The sequence below is a fragment of the Chroicocephalus ridibundus genome, chromosome 8, assembly GCF_963924245.1.
Source record: "Chroicocephalus ridibundus chromosome 8, bChrRid1.1, whole genome shotgun sequence".
Classification (NCBI taxonomy): domain Eukaryota; kingdom Metazoa; phylum Chordata; class Aves; order Charadriiformes; family Laridae; genus Chroicocephalus; species Chroicocephalus ridibundus.
In genome coordinates, this window is record NC_086291.1 from 39,245,086 (window position 1) to 39,260,955 (window position 15,870).

General features: G+C 43.5%; 1 protein-coding gene across 1 annotated transcript; it reads left to right on the forward strand.

Annotated features, from left to right (window-relative positions):
* Nucleotides 1-133: 133 nt before the first annotated feature.
* JPT2 (Jupiter microtubule associated homolog 2) lies at nt 134-11,617 on the forward strand. The gene is made up of 5 exons (XM_063343572.1): nt 134-266; nt 5,705-5,853; nt 6,346-6,488; nt 8,376-8,421; nt 9,177-11,617. Exons 1-5 carry the CDS (start codon nt 223-225, stop codon nt 9,359-9,361), a joined length of 567 nt encoding a protein of 188 aa, XP_063199642.1. The 5' UTR covers nt 134-222; the 3' UTR covers nt 9,362-11,617.
* Nucleotides 11,618-15,870: the final 4,253 nt, after the last annotated feature.

Genomic DNA, 15,870 nt, shown 5'->3' on the forward strand with positions numbered 1-15,870 from the left:
GGACGACGCGGGCCCTTTTCAAGCTTCCCTCCCTCTGCGAGGCTCACCGGATAGGCGGGACATCGAAAGGGCCAGCTGCTTCCGATAGGCTGCTCGACGTGATGGGCAGCTGGCGCAACCAACGGTGGGGCAGGGCGGGCCCGCAGGCGCTACCTGCGGGCCCAGCAGCCGAGGAGGAGCGCCGCGCGCGGGGCTGCGGAGCTGGTCTTGTCGTCTGCTACCATGTTCCAGGGTCCTGAGGCCGACTCGGCCAAGCCCAGCTCCAGGTGGTGCAGTGGGGGCGGGTTGGCGGCACGGGGGGAAAGGGGGGACGGGAGGAGCCGTACGCCGGTGCGGAACCCGCGGCGGGTCTTTGTTCGGCGTGAGGGAGAGGCGGGAGAGGGGCAGGCTCCGGCCGAGGGGCGGGAGGCACAGGGCGGGCTCCGGCTGAGGGTAGGGGGTCCCTCCTGAGGCGCCTGTTGGGCAGCGCCGGGCGGGAAGGCCGCCCCCGTCCCTCCAGTAGCTGCTGGGGCAGGAGGCCGGCGTGGGGCGGCGGCCGCTGACCTGGCGGTGCCTCAGTTTCCCTCTCCCGGGGGCCGCGGGGGCGGCGCCGCGGTGCCCGGGGCTCGGAGCAGGCGTGAGGCGCGGCCGATCCCCGCCGGGCGGCACTAGCCGGCGGGCGAGCCCCCGCAGGGGGTTGCTGGGCTGGGGAGGGGTGTGGGCCCGGTGGGGGGTGCCGTGCGGGAGGAAGGGCCTGGCGCGGCCGAGCCCTCCCGGCCCGTGTTTCTACCGCCTGGGGGAGGGAGGAGGGCCTGGTTCCGCGCTGTGAAGCTTTGAGAGGATCCAACGCAAACGCCCGCATAAGCAGATGTTGGCTTGTTTTCGCCTTGTGAAGTTGAAATATATTGTTGTACTTGGACGAGGGCATATATCCTAATAACTTGGAGCTGGAGTGATTAATCCATCTGCGAGGTAATCATGTGCTCGGAGGGGAAGGAAGTGTTTCGAAATCGTGTAAGGGTGCTTTAAGTTTGCCTTTTAATCCAGTCGCTCTAAGCTATGACCCGGTTTTAAAAGACTTCTGAGGATGCCCTGCCCTTAGTGTAGTCTCTGAGAAGCTTCTCTTGGTAATTTTGAAACCATGCTTAACTCATCGGTTGGGTTTCTGGATAGAGTCTGGAATGCAGACCATAACTTCTTAGTTAACAGCAAGCAAAGGTGATTTTGTTAGAGCTTGTTCTCTGGCATCGTGGCAGAGTGTTTCCATCGTGCCTGACACCAAACTGAGCAAGACTCGCAACTGCAAACAGACCTGGTAGGCATAGCAAGCGTGCATACTGCAGCGCTGCAATACGTTACTTATTGGTCTGTGCTGTCAAAAGCAAAAAGTACCAAAAAAACCCAAAAAACTTGGTTTAAAGATGCTTTTTCTAGAGCTTAGTCTGTTCATTCCCTAAACAAAATTTAATTTTGGCGATAGTGCAATCCTTTTGCAGTTCCTGATGTCTGTCGGTTTCTCTAATTTAAAACTGAGCCTAATTCAAAATTTCTGCTGCAGCCACCAACAGCTGTGGAAGTGTGAAAAAATAACTCTTCCTAAATCTTTGCAAGGAAATTATGAACAGATACTTTGCATTTTGAGAATTTTGTAATACAGGGGCATTACTGTTAGAAATAAATGGTGCTAAAAATATTTTAAATGAAAGCCTCCACTTAAATAGTCACCCCGTGAGATGTATCTCTAGTGCTCCAATTAATATGTACAGTGATATAGCAAACAACTAGTTTGATGAATCAAATTAACTGCCTAGTTTTATTTTATTAAACTTTAATAATGATACTTTGTGTTTTTAAGGAAGTTTTGCTTTTCCAAAATAAAAGGAAGAATTGCATGTCTAAGAGTTGCTGTTGCTCTGAAAGCAAAGCAGGAGAGAATTCTGTCATTCTGCTGTTGGTGCACACTGTAAAGATGCATTGATTTTATGTATCCTCAATTCATCTAGTACACCGGCAGTTTCTCAACTACTGTATAGAGCTGAAAATGGGAAATGTAGCCATCTTGGAAATGTGATGTACGTGTTCCCCACCTCTCCATCAGTGTTATTGCAGAATGTTGTGGAGCTTTCCAATCAAGAGCATAACTGACTTAACAAAGCTTGCTGTTTGTTTATAACAAGAGTGAGCTATTTAATGAGGCATGAATCTGTATTGATCCAACAGCAGGAGTGCACCCAGTAAGTTTCTGGTCTTTGCTTTAGAGCCTGGTGTTCCAAACCTTAACACCTGCTTTCTGTTAGTTACCTTAGTGATGGCCTCTTGCATATAATACAACTCTCCTATTTTACCTGCTTTATTAGAACTGTCTGAAAAATGGTAGGACTTCAGTGTTTAACTTTCAGAGAGAATTGAAAAAAACAAGTATTTATATCGCCAGTCTCTTAAAGTAATGAGTAAGTCTTGGCACCTCTTCCATAGGTCGGCTGAAAGGTTTAATGAGGAAAGGGTGTTCAAATTCAAGTGTGTTAGAATGTAGGGAAAAAAAGACCACAAGAACTAATTAAAATTCTTCAAGCCTGCCAGAAGAGAACAAAGCAATTAGTAGAGGCTTTTAAACTTACAGGGTAGGGTTCTTAATTTATCTGTTCTAGATGAATTGACAGACTTCTGGTCTATGGTTGGGGGCGGGGGGAGGGAGAAGAGACAGATTTAGATTGCATAGAAAACAAAGGGAGGGTTTTTTTCATTACTGTTTAAAAGAATAAAACAACACCTTCCCTTCTCCCCCCCCCCTTCCTCCCAAAGGAAGAAAGAAGATCTAACCTACCTGGCTACAAGACACAAAAATGTCTCTTTATGTAAATTGGCATAATACCAATATAAAATGACTATAAAGTATAAACTAAAATTACTCTAAAGTGTATGTTGAATTTCCTTGTACTCTTGTTGAAGCAGCTCACACTGGCTTATCGAGTTTAGTGTGCTGTTTTCCATCGGTAGGATTTGCAGGCTAAGTCTTATTTTCTTATTTGGTGTGGGAGACCTGCACATCTCACTGATCTAGAATGGAGTGACCAAGGAGTACAAGGAGATCAGCGACGCTCTAGAAGCAGCACAGCAAGAAAATAGCTTTGTATTCTCCCCATTTTTTGGCTGAAGTGAAGGAGCGCAAAACCCTGTCCTCTTTGCTGTAAGCTGGAAGATCTTGTTATTTCAAGATTATTTTTGGTAATTCCTGTGAATGACTTAGTTATCTGACTTTGCATTAGTTAGAATTTTATGGACCTGGTGTCACAGTTGCTTGAAAGTTTATGGAATATTTGGAAGGTTCCTACTGATTAGAAGTTTCTGAAATTGAGGGGGCAAATCCATTTTGTGTATGTAGAGTCAAGACATTCTTTTGGGTGATGCTGGCAGAAAAGGTCACCTGTTATGCTGGTTTCAGAGTGCATTAGAAGCACCTCAAGTGATGCCTCTGACTTATTCATTGCAACAGTAGGGTTTTCTTAGTATGTACACTGACCTGAAAATGGGAGGACAATGTAAGATTAATTGGTGTTGGATTTCTTTTGATACTTAATTAAGTTTGTTAGCTGAATAATCAAGACATTTAATCTTAAAATGGGGTTTCTCTGGAATTTTTTCCTGCAATGAATCTTAAATCCAGCTACAGGAACAGGAAGTAATTTGATTCTTATGGCTGGTTGTTTTTCTTAAACCAAAAAAATCTGAATGTAGTTATTTTGTTAATCCTTCCTATGCTTGTAGGCATGTGTTAAGAAAACAGCATGGTAAACGGAGTGAATCTATGGTGTAAGAAACTCCATTTGTATAAACTATGTTTCTCTTCCTTTCAGTCTCTTTGATAGTATACTTAGACTCAAGAAAGACTAGATGTTTAAAAAAAAAAATAGCTGGAAAGAATAGGTAAAGTCAGAAATCACTTCAGTTACATGAGGGGTACTAGCAGACCTACTTTTTAACAGGAACACCTTCCCAAACTCCTAGGTTTGGCTTTTTTGTTTTTATTGTTCCCTTTTCTCTTCCTTCCATCTCCCAAGTTTAAATGCTTAAACTGCCTCATGGTTTCTGGACCATTGTGAATGATCAAAACACATGATTTGCCTATATGATATCTGGTTTAATAGCAGTGTTAGATCTTCTAAGGTATGTGGCAGCATAGTTGGATCTGTAGTCTGTTGGACATTAAACTGTAAATAAACCTTCTGCTCAGGTATGATCTTACCTGTGTGGTGGACAAGACAGTTGTCCTGTTTACTGAAATTCTACTTACTCTCTCAACCTAATGGGGCTCATTACATCCACAGTCGTACTAAGGATTAAAATACTGAAATTGGCCAGTAAAGACAGTCTCTCTGAGGTGGGTTCTGACTATATAAAATACTCCCAGACTAAAAGAGGAACTTTTTTCTCCTTCTTCCCAAAGCGAATAGAACTGCTTTCTGCATCCTCAGATCTGAAATGCTGACAAAGCTCATTTTCTGACAGGGCAGCCCAGTATCTCTGTGTTTGTGAAATCAAATCTTAGGGTTAAATTGGAGTACATCTTTGCTCAGAGAGCCTCTTTTTACAGCTGGCAGATATCTAACCCGAAATAGCTTCCTTCTGTCACAGGTCTGTGGAGGGGAAGTGTAGCATTAATTCACCAATGTCTGAATTCTGTTCAGGTAAAGTGGGATAAAGATTTTGCAATTTATAACTGTTCTCTTTGTATAAAAATAAAGGTTAGTTTAGGTCCCAGATCAAGTATTCAGATTAGGAGAGGTATAATTCAGCTACTACTTCTGCTCAACTGCCAAGACTGTGGGTAATTGGTCAAGCAGATGTAACTGTAAAGATTATTTTTGTTACCTAAGTATTCAATGCTTTCCCATGCTTTTTTCTGTTAATTTTCAAATTAATTCTGCTGATTCTACTCCCACGTAGTGGTTCATTTCCTTTTCAGAAGAGGACCTGAAATCTGTTGAACAAGGCATAGGTATTAACTGTGGACTTATTACTCAAGCACAAGCATGACTTCTGGTAGATTTTTGAGAAGTCAGTCCACGTCCATTGTAACCTCCAATTTTTATGAGGATCTGTTTGATACACCTCTGGTGCCAAGCTTTGGTTTTAATGGATTTGCATCTTGACCACTAGAAATTTGGCTTCTTGGCATTCCACCTTTCCATTCTAAACTCTACAGCAGCTAATATGATAGCTGATGGTTGAAAATAGCAAATTTTTTAGTTGTTATGGAATGTCTGCTTTTATTTAAAAGTCAATGGGTTTGCATTGTATCACAGATGCAAAGTTGGTATGTGCAGTTTAGCAGAAAGTCTGATTCTGTAATGGTTATTTTTAAAATACTAACCAGAGTCATATGTCCTCCCTTAATCTCCTGTTGCTCCTGGAACACCCCAGATAGCATAGCCATTTGTTCTGGTGGTTACTGTTATGACCATTTCAAATAATCATAGATAATGTCATGATCAAGTTGACTGACTAGGAAGCTGGCGATATTTGTGTTGAACTTGAGAATATTTTATTAGAACAGCTCTTGAAAAGAAGACGCTTCATGGACATAGCAGAGTTACCTGGAGTAAGTTCAAATCAGAACAGTTATTCATAACATACAAGGCAGAATGGGGAGGGGACATAAAATATATTGAATGCTGTGAATTTCAAGCAAACTTTTGTGTCTTGCTTCTCTTATTCTGCAATATAGGGTGTTGAAGCCCCCAGGAGGGGGTTCTAGTAATCTCTTTGGGAGTACGGAAGAAGTTTCTTCATCAAGCAGGCCACACCGGATGGCATCCAATATCTTTGGAGCATCAGAAGAACCTCAAAACATTCCAAAAAGAACAAACCCTCCAGGTAAGAGCGGCCACCGCCTTCAGCGTGATTTGGCTCTGAATTGTAGCACCCAACTGCGTTCGTATTCCTAAAGTGGAACACCGTGATCTATCTGTCTTTTTATGTTCCATTTTTACAAATTGAGTGAGCTTGAACAATAAAGCTATTCAGACTTCTGAATATATGAATATTTCAGTGATCTACATGTTCGCAGACTTTTTAGCGTAATTCTTTCCAAGTTGAGGTCTAGGAAATGATGAAAGGAAACTGTTTCTATTCTGGAGCTGTGTCATCAGTTAGCTGCAGTGAGCACAGCTGTGATTCTGAGATTCTCTAGTGAATTCTTGTAACAAAGGATTTCAACTAGTTTCTCCAGGCAAGCAAAAGTAAGTCTCTAGGCAGTAGGCTTCTGGAAGTCTTTGAATTCTTATATCTTTTTAAAATTTTTTAATATAGTGTGATAAAACTAAGTCATCTAGAAAAAAAAAAATAAATCTAACAACTGCCTTGCAGGGGGAAAAGAAAGTGGTATCTTTGAGGATTCTGGTTCTGCTCAGCCTCGTCCACGCATGAATCCACCTGGTGGGAAGACAAGTGATATCTTTGGGTCTCCTGTACCTACCAGTGTTGTGCGAGCACACCCAAACAAGCCTAAGGTATTTGTACGTCTTTCACTGTCAAACCAAGGAGCGAGCAGCTCAGTGAGTCTTTGTCACGATGCAATGTCTGTATTCTTTTTAAGATGACGGACCTGAATTATGCATGGGATGACTTCGAGTTAGACAGTTACTCCCAAACTCTCTTTTTGATAGCTTGTTATCTTTGGTAGATGAGATCTCAGGATGCTCTGTAGTTGGCAGTAAAACTATCAATTAGACTGTAGACTTGTGTTCATTTAAAAAAAAAACAAAAAATGCTTCTGAAGCCCTTGGTCTTCCTTGTAAGTGAAATGCAGACATAATTCTTGGCACACAGCCAAGAGACATTTAAGTGAGACAGGGAGAAGATTTTTCTCTTTATTCTGCGATTTGGCAGAGGTGGTCTTGGTACCAGCTCTGGACAGTCCGTGAACACTGGTGAGCTACAGACATAAATCTTTGTGTAGCTTTGAGTGTCAGGTCCACCATGCACTTGACTTTGTGATGTCAGACAAAAGTGTGTCTTGCTGTATCAGGTTTTTTTTAGTAAAAATAACTGCTGTATCAGTTATTTTTTTATCTTAAAGCTGGGATGTGTAATAGTTGGAGGGGCTTATAGTTATGACCCAGTCTGGTTTTGTGAAAAAAGGAGGTTACATTGCCAATTACTTTATTTCTGTATTTAAATGCCTTATATTCAGATTTACAACCTTCTGCCTTACTCTAAGTAGATACTATTGAGTGAGTGGCTATTATGTTGGCAATGCTTTTGACACGTCAGATAGCATGGGAACTTAACATCCCATGAAGTGCAGCTCATGGTCTTTGTGCTGAAAAAGTAGTGGCAGTCTCATTTCTCCTGGAACCTTAGGAAGAAAAAAAATAGTCTATTTTAACTTTTTTTTTCCTCCTTTTTTCCCCTTAAATTTGAAGGTGCTGGTAGTGTGTTTTTGCCTAACACTTTACGCAGACTCTGGAGTGTATTTTGGGGGATTTGGTGATAAGAAAAGAGGAGAAAAAAGAAGACTGGGAGCTAGGTTTTGTCAAGAGTAGTGCTGCTGGTGTAGGAAAGGGCTTTGTTTTGTTCCTCTGTACACCTTTATCAGGCTGGTCTCTAATTCTTTCTAGTTGCTTTTTTAAAAATGTAACATTAATTCCCGTGAATTCCTGACAAACAGGACAACACTTCGGAAATTCCTATAGAATCATAGAATTGTTGAGGTTGGAAGGGACCTTTAAGATCATCGAGTCCAACCTATGTCTATAATTAGGCCATTGGAATTGTGGGAAATACTGAGGTGGAAAGGAGATAGCATATTTGCAAAAATTACTGCAAGTTGAATTTCATGGGTGGAAAAACATGTGAGCTTTTCTGAAGTATTGCTGTATATTTCTGACAGTCAACTGGAATTGTTGGGGAAATGGTCTTAAAAGGTTTTGTTAATTACCTGACTGTTCGGGTCACTATGGATACTCACTTGAGACAGTAATTGCGGAATATAAATAGAGTGCTCAAGGGCTGCTTGTGTTCTGGTTGTGAACACCAACTTCTGGGTGATAGCAGGTGCCTGACAAGAATGGTAATTCCAGACCTTTGGACTGAACTGTTTATCACAAAATTTTAAGCCTCCAATGAACTAATGTAGTGTCTTTATCTGTGTTTCAATGAATTGTCTGAGGTGTGTACCTTGACCTACCATAGGAATTGCTTTCTACCAGCGTTTTGGTGACTATGTAGGGTGGAGGGGATGCAGGGCTGCGCACAGTGTCTGCAGCTCGTGGCTTTTACCATGATAAACGTATGAACTTAAACTGCAAACAAAGCAAAACTTTCTGAAGCATTTTGTGACAGAGTTACTGTTTGAGAACGATAATATACTGAAATAGTTTTTGGTTTCCTCGCAGGATCACATTGTCTTGAAAGAAGATGAAACACCAAAGAAGCTAGAAGGTGAGCAAAAGAAATTGCTTTCTCTGTTCTCTTTGAGAAGATAAGCTCTGACGAATAGTTTCTTATGCTTCCTCTTAAAAACATAAGGCTAAGGCTGGTGTTTAGGATATTATAACTGAGAAGGTTTCCTTCTGAGAGTCAGGAATTTAATCATTTGACTTCAGGGAAATGGTTCTCTTCCTCTTATTGAGGAGAACACCACAGGCATAAATCTTGATACTCTGTGCGTATGTAGATATTTTGCTTGATAGCATGTATGTAAATATAGATGGATATAGAATCTGTACATATAGAAAAACATCATATGAGATTGCTTCTTCCTCCCTTGCCATCTCCTTCAAGTGTGTAAACTTGGCCTTCTGTACTTGTAAATAACAAATAGCTGACTGATGAAATGTATTATTGCTTGGCTAGTTATTGTTAAAGAATGATGGGAGCACTGCTTTTAAGCTCAGTGTGAAACGATTCAATGATATGTTGCATCTCTTAATTGCCTGAAACTGCCAAAATAATTCTGAAGGTATATTGCTTAGCCTTCGTATCCTTGTTAGAAAGATTGCTGAAGGAGGAGAGGAATTGTTGCGAAAAGTGAAATTCTTCCTCAGCATCTGTTTGCTTCAGGAAAAATGAACAGATACAGAAATGTTAGTGTGCTATGGATGGGACGCATGGGAAATAATGCAGCCTAAAGAAGATGAGGCGATTTCTGCACTACAGAATAGCAAGTTGATCTAATGCCTTTTCTTTTTATTCAGCTACAGAAAATATCAAACCACAGCTGGAAGATGGAGGCGAGAAAAAAGATCTGGGCAAAGAGGAGCGATGCAAGGAACCAGAACCTAAGATAGACAATCACGAGCCCCGATTAGGGCCAAGGCCACGCTCACACAACAAAGTTCTCAATCCGCCAGGGGGGAAATCCAGTATTGCATTCTATTAGGGTCATCTGTTCACTTTCACTAACGGAGTCTGCACAGAAACTCTTGTCTGTGGTTGCGAGGTCAGTTTATAGACTATTGTTTGTGGATAGATTCTTAAGCGGATGGATGAGGGTTATGCTGAAGTATGTAGGAAGGATAACCCGATGATTTGGGGAGGGAGGGCTGGGGAGGGAAAGGGTGCCCTGTGGAAGATGGGAGTATTGGACTGCCTGGGTGAGTGGCAGAGGGGACATTAGTGTAACTTTGTGAAAGATCAGTGCTGCTTTGTGGTGAGTTCATCCAACTGTTAGGTTCTTAGCTAGCTCGTGGCTCAGGACACTCTCGTGGAGTCAGGCTTATCCTTGCAGTCAGCATGTAAAGCGTTGTGAATGGGCGGGGAGCTGGAAGTCACACCTGACAGACTGTGAAGCGCAGCAGGAAGGCTCTGCTTTCCTTAGGCAATAGGATGCAGCTTCACAGTGTGCATTGACTTGCAGTCACTTTGATGTAAGTACGTTCCCCTGGAACAAGTAGTGCTACCATGGGTTTGAGTGTCTTCAGTCTTTGGTTCACTTTTTCTCCTTTCTTGCTTTGCAGCACATGATTGCTGATACAAAGACAAAACATCCTCAAAGTTTCTTTTATACTCATAAACCATCATAGGTTAATAAATATCATGGTCTCCCCCTCCCCAGAGTATTCAGGCCTTTCTGATGCCTTCAGTAATCTACTGATTAGTACAACTAGCTCTTGACAAGTGATAATATCAGTCCAACATACTGTTTCATGTAGGTGCTTCTAGAAGACTTTTATTTAAAATATCCTGGTTGAGTGCTTGCACATTTTCTGGTAAAGACATGGGTGCAAACAATAGCTTCGTGGTACTCTTTGAACAGAAGCATACCATTACCGTGGAGAATATACTGCGGTGTCAGCCAGCTTTGACCCAACCCGTATAGAAATGCCTTACCTGCTGCAAGGGTTTTTACTTTGTACCCTGCGGAAACCAGGACTGTTCTGCTGTCTTCACCACAGTGCGTTTGTTTGTTTGTCTGTGCTGACTCTGTTAGTGAATTCTCTTGTCTTTGGTCAGCCTTACGTTTGCCTTTGACTGCCTCAGATTTTTATTGGTAAGGTTGGGAGAAGAAGGTGGATTCTCCCCAAACCACAGCTGTAGTTCTTTTGAGACATGCTGTAGACTATGCTAGTTGGAGACACAAAGACTTTAGCAATACAAGCCTTTTGGTCGTGCTGGCTATCTTAAATCATGTTTGGAAGATGTGCATGTTTTGCACAAACATTTCTTGAGGAGGGTAGTTCCCCTCATTTGTTCTCTGAATGGACTTTCTGATCATATCCAGAGCTTTGATATATGAATGTTAACATTAGGTGCTTACCGTTCAATGTATTTAATAGTGACTTTTTAAATTTGACATATCCAAACAGGAGTTGTTCTGGTACACCAAAGAACAAGTGGCCTTATCTGTGTTGTTATCAGCCCACTGCTGTTCTAGTCCCCAGGTTCCCTACTGTTTAGAGGGGTCTGTCTCTGGGCCAGGTGCTAAAACACTCTGTGATTGTAGCGCTCAGTAGACTGCTCGGTTTGGTTGATGTAAGAAGGGGTGGACGACTGCGTGAAGACTTAGTTGCCTTTTCAGATAGTGAAAGTGAAATATATGGGGCAGCGCTAAGGGTAAAAATAGCTGTGGAAAGTAGGGATTTCAATGCGTTTGTACCTTTCAGATAGGTCTGGAACTCCCTGTTGTTTGCCCCCCTGGGAAAGCATGGCAGTGATTCGGACTGCAACCCTGTTGTAGATTTATGTTACTTCCAAACATGTATTTCCTAGCAGCTGTACCTGAGTCCGTGCTGTCTAGCTTCTGGCTGTCTCAGACACATCTATCTGTTTCGATTCCTTGTTCTGGTACTTGAGAGGGTTTTAAGAGGCTGCCATGTGGAAAACTCAACCGGACGCAGCTTTCTGCATTGAGGGGGCTGATGTAACTGTCGCTGTCTGTAATACTGAGCTTAGGTTTGGCATCTTTTTAGTACCTGATGTGCATTGGCTGCAGTGCCTGTCTTCTAAGCAGCAAATTCCAACTAGGCCTTAAATTAGTTAAACTGTGTTCATTTTCTTGCATTTCTTTCTTTGGAATCTAAACCATGTTTTCAAATCATCAAGTAAGATTGATAAGAACATTTCTCTGGGACAGGAGATTGGAAATCAAATGATAAATCATTCAGTTGTCAATAAACCTCCGTATTTTGTTACTTCATTGTGTGCCATAGATGTCTGCTTTTATAAATTAACCGCTAGTCTAGTTCAATGTAGATACACTGGCGAATTTTATTATCTGAAATGGGAAAAATTGCACAAATCTTTTCAGTCCTTCTGTAGTGGGGAGTATGCTTTGGAGACGTGGCATCCTGGTCGAGGTTGCTCACGAGACAAGCACCTCTTGTCCCTGGGGGGTGTGAAGGGACGGTACCAAGGGTGGGCTGTTCAGGTCAATGCCTTTTTGTGGGCAGCATTCCGTGGTGTTCTGTACAACACAGGGATGCCGTTATGCTCTTCAGCAATATTGTAAATAGGCTTAAATAGTCAAATATATAAAATACTTTAGTATGTTTGTAGAATAGTGTAGTAATTCCTCTGGAGCAGGGGATACTCTTTGTGTGGAGACGTCATACCCCCACTTCTGCACTGCTGGTGAGTATGTAAACTCTCCTCATGTGCCAGACTGTCTTGGCTGGCGGCGTGGAGGTAGCTACAGCAACAGAAGTCTTTGTTCCGGGTGGGTTGGATGTCGTTGCCTCTCAGCCAGGGCGTTCTAAACCTGCTGCCTTCATCCCTTTATTTACAGATTGTGATCCCCACAGAGCCGCTCAGCCAGCATGTGTTTCTGCAGTGACTCCTGTACTGTGCACTGGGACGTACGGTGTTTATAGTTCACAACTCTTCTCTCAAGCGTGCACAGTGCTTTGGGTAGGATCTGCTTAGTGTGGGAACCTGGGAATATTCTTAATGGATAACACATGAGCAACAAAGGTCTGTCCTTCCTTTGAACTGCTGACAACTAGGAGATTACAGGATAGTTTCACTTTGCAATTCTACACGTTACCTCATTGCTTTGCCCCTAAATTGAAGGTTTGTAGCTTAAACACTTAGGATAGAATATTATCCAGGCTACTGTTTCAGTCTTGGAAGGAAAATGATGATATCTGTTATAATAAGCTTAGCTTGGAAAGCGGTTAAAGGATGATTTGCATGCTTTCATGTCATGTACGATTCTAGGCACAGCTGCTGCTCAGTTCTGAAATATGTCACCGTGCCCATCCAGTACGAGACGATGCTGCTCTAATGAACAGCCGGGCTGCGATGTGTCATCCCTCCTGATCCCCCGAGAACCTGATTAACCCAGATCAGTCCATGTTTTCCCCTGTTAAGACTGCTGGCTTCCATGCAATACCTTTTAAGCAAGCATTGTCTGATATTGTCCTCCTGTTACATCACTGCCTAACCGTTGATAACCAGCCCACTTTGCACTCTTAATGAGGAAGATTAATGTGCTCTCTGTCAGTGTTTTAAGTAGCATTACTGTGGGTTTTTTAAGGATTTATAGAGGTTAATCAGACTTGGAATATCTAAAGTACATTCCTGGGGCTTGTCTAGTGAGAGAACGTATGTACAGTAGTGTTGTGTGGAGACAATTGTTTTAAGCGCTAAATGAGTACCTGTTGTGGTATGTTCCCTGAAACATTCTCAATGTTGCTTATGTATAATGTGATCGCACGGGTGCCTGGATGCCCAGGTATCTTGGCTACCCGTGTGATCGTGTGGAGTACAGTTTAATGCTTGCCAGTCAACATGTACTCAGTTGAAAACTTTTATCTTCCTAGTTGGGAAGCCAGCTGGGCACCCAGCATCGTGTTGGAGCCCTCTGGTGTCTCTCCTCTTGAATTTCAGCTTGAAGCTCTGCTGAAAGAACATCATTGAGGCTGGAGTTTTACATTGTTTATTTTCCTTGAGGGACAAAGTGGGGTGCTGCGCTGTGCTGGACTAGAGAAGGCAAAAGGATTTCTGTGTGCGTGCAGGCTATCTGCTGGTAACAGAGGGCAGGGCTAGAGAGAGACTCTGGCACATGATAAGCCATTTATGTCATTATGTGTTACGAGCTGTGCAAGAAGTAGGCTACCCAAGAACTGGTGCACAGAGCCCCACAAACAGCCGGCAGCCTCAGCTGGATGTCCAGGCTGGCAGCCTGATGGCTGCCTGTTTCTCCCTCAAAATACAGTTGACAAGCAGAAAGAGCAGTTTTTAATTATTGTGCTAAATTTGCAGCCCTGATTATTGTTATCATCTTGTCTTGCTTCTGGAGATGAGACTATTCTCTCTTGAATCTGGCTTTCCCTTTCTTTCAAGCTACAACTCCTGATACAGTTAACAGGACCTCCTCCTCCTCCAGCAGAGCAAAATGCTGGCCGTAACCAGCAAGAACGCAGTGATTTGCTTTGCACATCAGCCTCTTTGCCTCCAGCCAGCTTCTAGTTCTGGTCTCTCACCCACCGCTTTCCTCCTTCCTTCTCCATCTGCATGCATTTTAAATAGTAGCAATGCTGCCTTTGGTCTCCGTGATCCCTCCCGTGCTGCTGCTGGGTATGTGCTATTTGCCACTTAAGCCAAAACACAACCAGCTCTGTGTCAGCGTATCAGAAGCATAGAGCTCTATGGGAAGTAATCGGGAAGTTCGTGTTGTGCCGGGTTCTTCATAAAGATGATGGCTCTTCCTCTGCTGCCGCCTCCCCCAGACTCGGGTAAGCATGTGCTCCACTTGTAAACTGTTCAACGCTCTGGCTTCTGGGAGCGTGCTCTGGAGCACGATCGGCAAAAAAAAAAAACCCACCTCAGTGTGCGTTGCCTAAACTGAAGTTCACTTTCAGGTTTCACAGTTTATGTTTTAAGAGCTGCGATCCACTGTGCCTTGCGCAGGAGGAAGGTTCTGCCAAAGAATATTGTTGAAAAGAGCTTACCCTTTCCAGGGTCGCCCAAGGCTGGGGAGAGGGCGAGGGCTGGGGGTTCGGTTACCTGTATACACCATCGGTGCAGCACTACGGATATTAAACAAAGCCAGCTGATTGTTTCTTCCCATTTCTTGCAGCGCGCTGACCTCTGTGAATGCCACCCTTTCGTTTTCATGACGCTTAAACAAAGTAGAGCGCCATGCAATTGCTTGGTATGTTCTCAGAAGCGAGCTTGGCATCTCAAGAGCAGGTGTCGAGAAAGAACCGTAGTCAGGCAAAGCGAAGGTGGCTTTCCTGTCATCAGTGGAGTAATTAATGTAAAAAAGCAGTTAAACAGGAGTAACAGGAAGCTGGTGATGAACTCTAATGGAGATGAGCAGGAAAGCTCATTCTCTGCCTCTTTGCTGTTGTTAAATCAGCTTCAGGCTTTATTATTCTGAGCTGAAAGGCACACGAGCAGTCTTTTAAGAACAACTCTTTGCCTGTAAGAGGCTCCGGTAGAATCCTCCCAACCTAGAGGTGGTCTTTGTGCAACAGACTCAAAGGTCAGTAGAATCTCCCACCATCTTCAGATTAGATGAAAGGGTTTTTAAAAGTGTGCACAGGGATCGTTGTACAGTGGGATTCACAACAACCGCTGTAGCCAACGGAACTTCTCCTCGTAGGCAGGAATGTAGGAAATACATGGGAATGCTTCACAGCAAAAGCTCCTGGAGTAGGCAGTGAGACTTCCAGCACTACATCGTCAGGAACCTTGTTAACCGGTGGCAGATTCTAAGGAAAGTGTGTCACAACTCTTCAAAACAGAAGAGTAAAGTTTCTCTTCTGGTAATTTTGACGTAGATTATGGGATGGCAAACAGGAATGACTGGCTTTTGAGCTTCTCCTATGAAGAACCAAGTACAGGACTCTCAGTGGGTATCCCAGCGCTCCTTACGGGAACAACCACGTTGAGTTCAGCTGCAGCATCGTATGGTCTATAAACTGAGGAAGCTGATGGCTTCCTGCCAGGCAGGCTGGAGTCACTGCTTTTAAGCCAGGTGTTGGTAGTATTGACACAAAAAATCAGCTGTTTGACACATACTTTCTTCTGTACACAAACCTCCAACACCAGTGTACAGTACTGCTGCATGTGGGTTTCCGTAATGGCATTTGGAAATTCACCATGGCGTTTTTTGACTATGAAAAAATGCAACTGCAGGACTTCAGCCCTGAAGAGCAGCACAGGGACCGGCACCTGAAGGGCGTTACTTCAAGGCACAGTCTAGCAGGAGGCTGATTTACCAGCGAGAACGCTGGTGAGGCCTCACAGGGAATATGGAATCCTGATCTGGGGTCTCTAGAGAGAGAGGTGACTTGAGGAGGGAGTGCAGTGATGGGCCACGAAGGTGATAAATGGACTGGAGCGCCTTTCCTAGGAGAGGAGGCTGGGACAGCTGGGGCTCTTCAGCCTGGAGAACAGAGGGCTCGGGTAAATCCTGCCAGCGTGTTTAAGGACCTGCTGGGG

What these genes read in the sequence shown, in the direction of transcription:
- JPT2 (XM_063343572.1), top strand. Translation starts at nt 223, where the DNA reads ATGTTCCAGGGTCCTGAGGCCGACTCGGCCAAGCCCAGCTCCAG. An exon ending in AAAAAGAACAAACCCTCCAG is followed by an intron (nt 5,854 to 6,345) that starts GTAAGAGCGGCC and finishes ACTGCCTTGCAG; the next exon opens with GGGGAAAAGAAAGTGGTATC. An exon ending in AACACCAAAGAAGCTAGAAG is followed by an intron (nt 8,422 to 9,176) that starts GTGAGCAAAAGA and finishes CTTTTTATTCAG; the next exon opens with CTACAGAAAATATCAAACCA.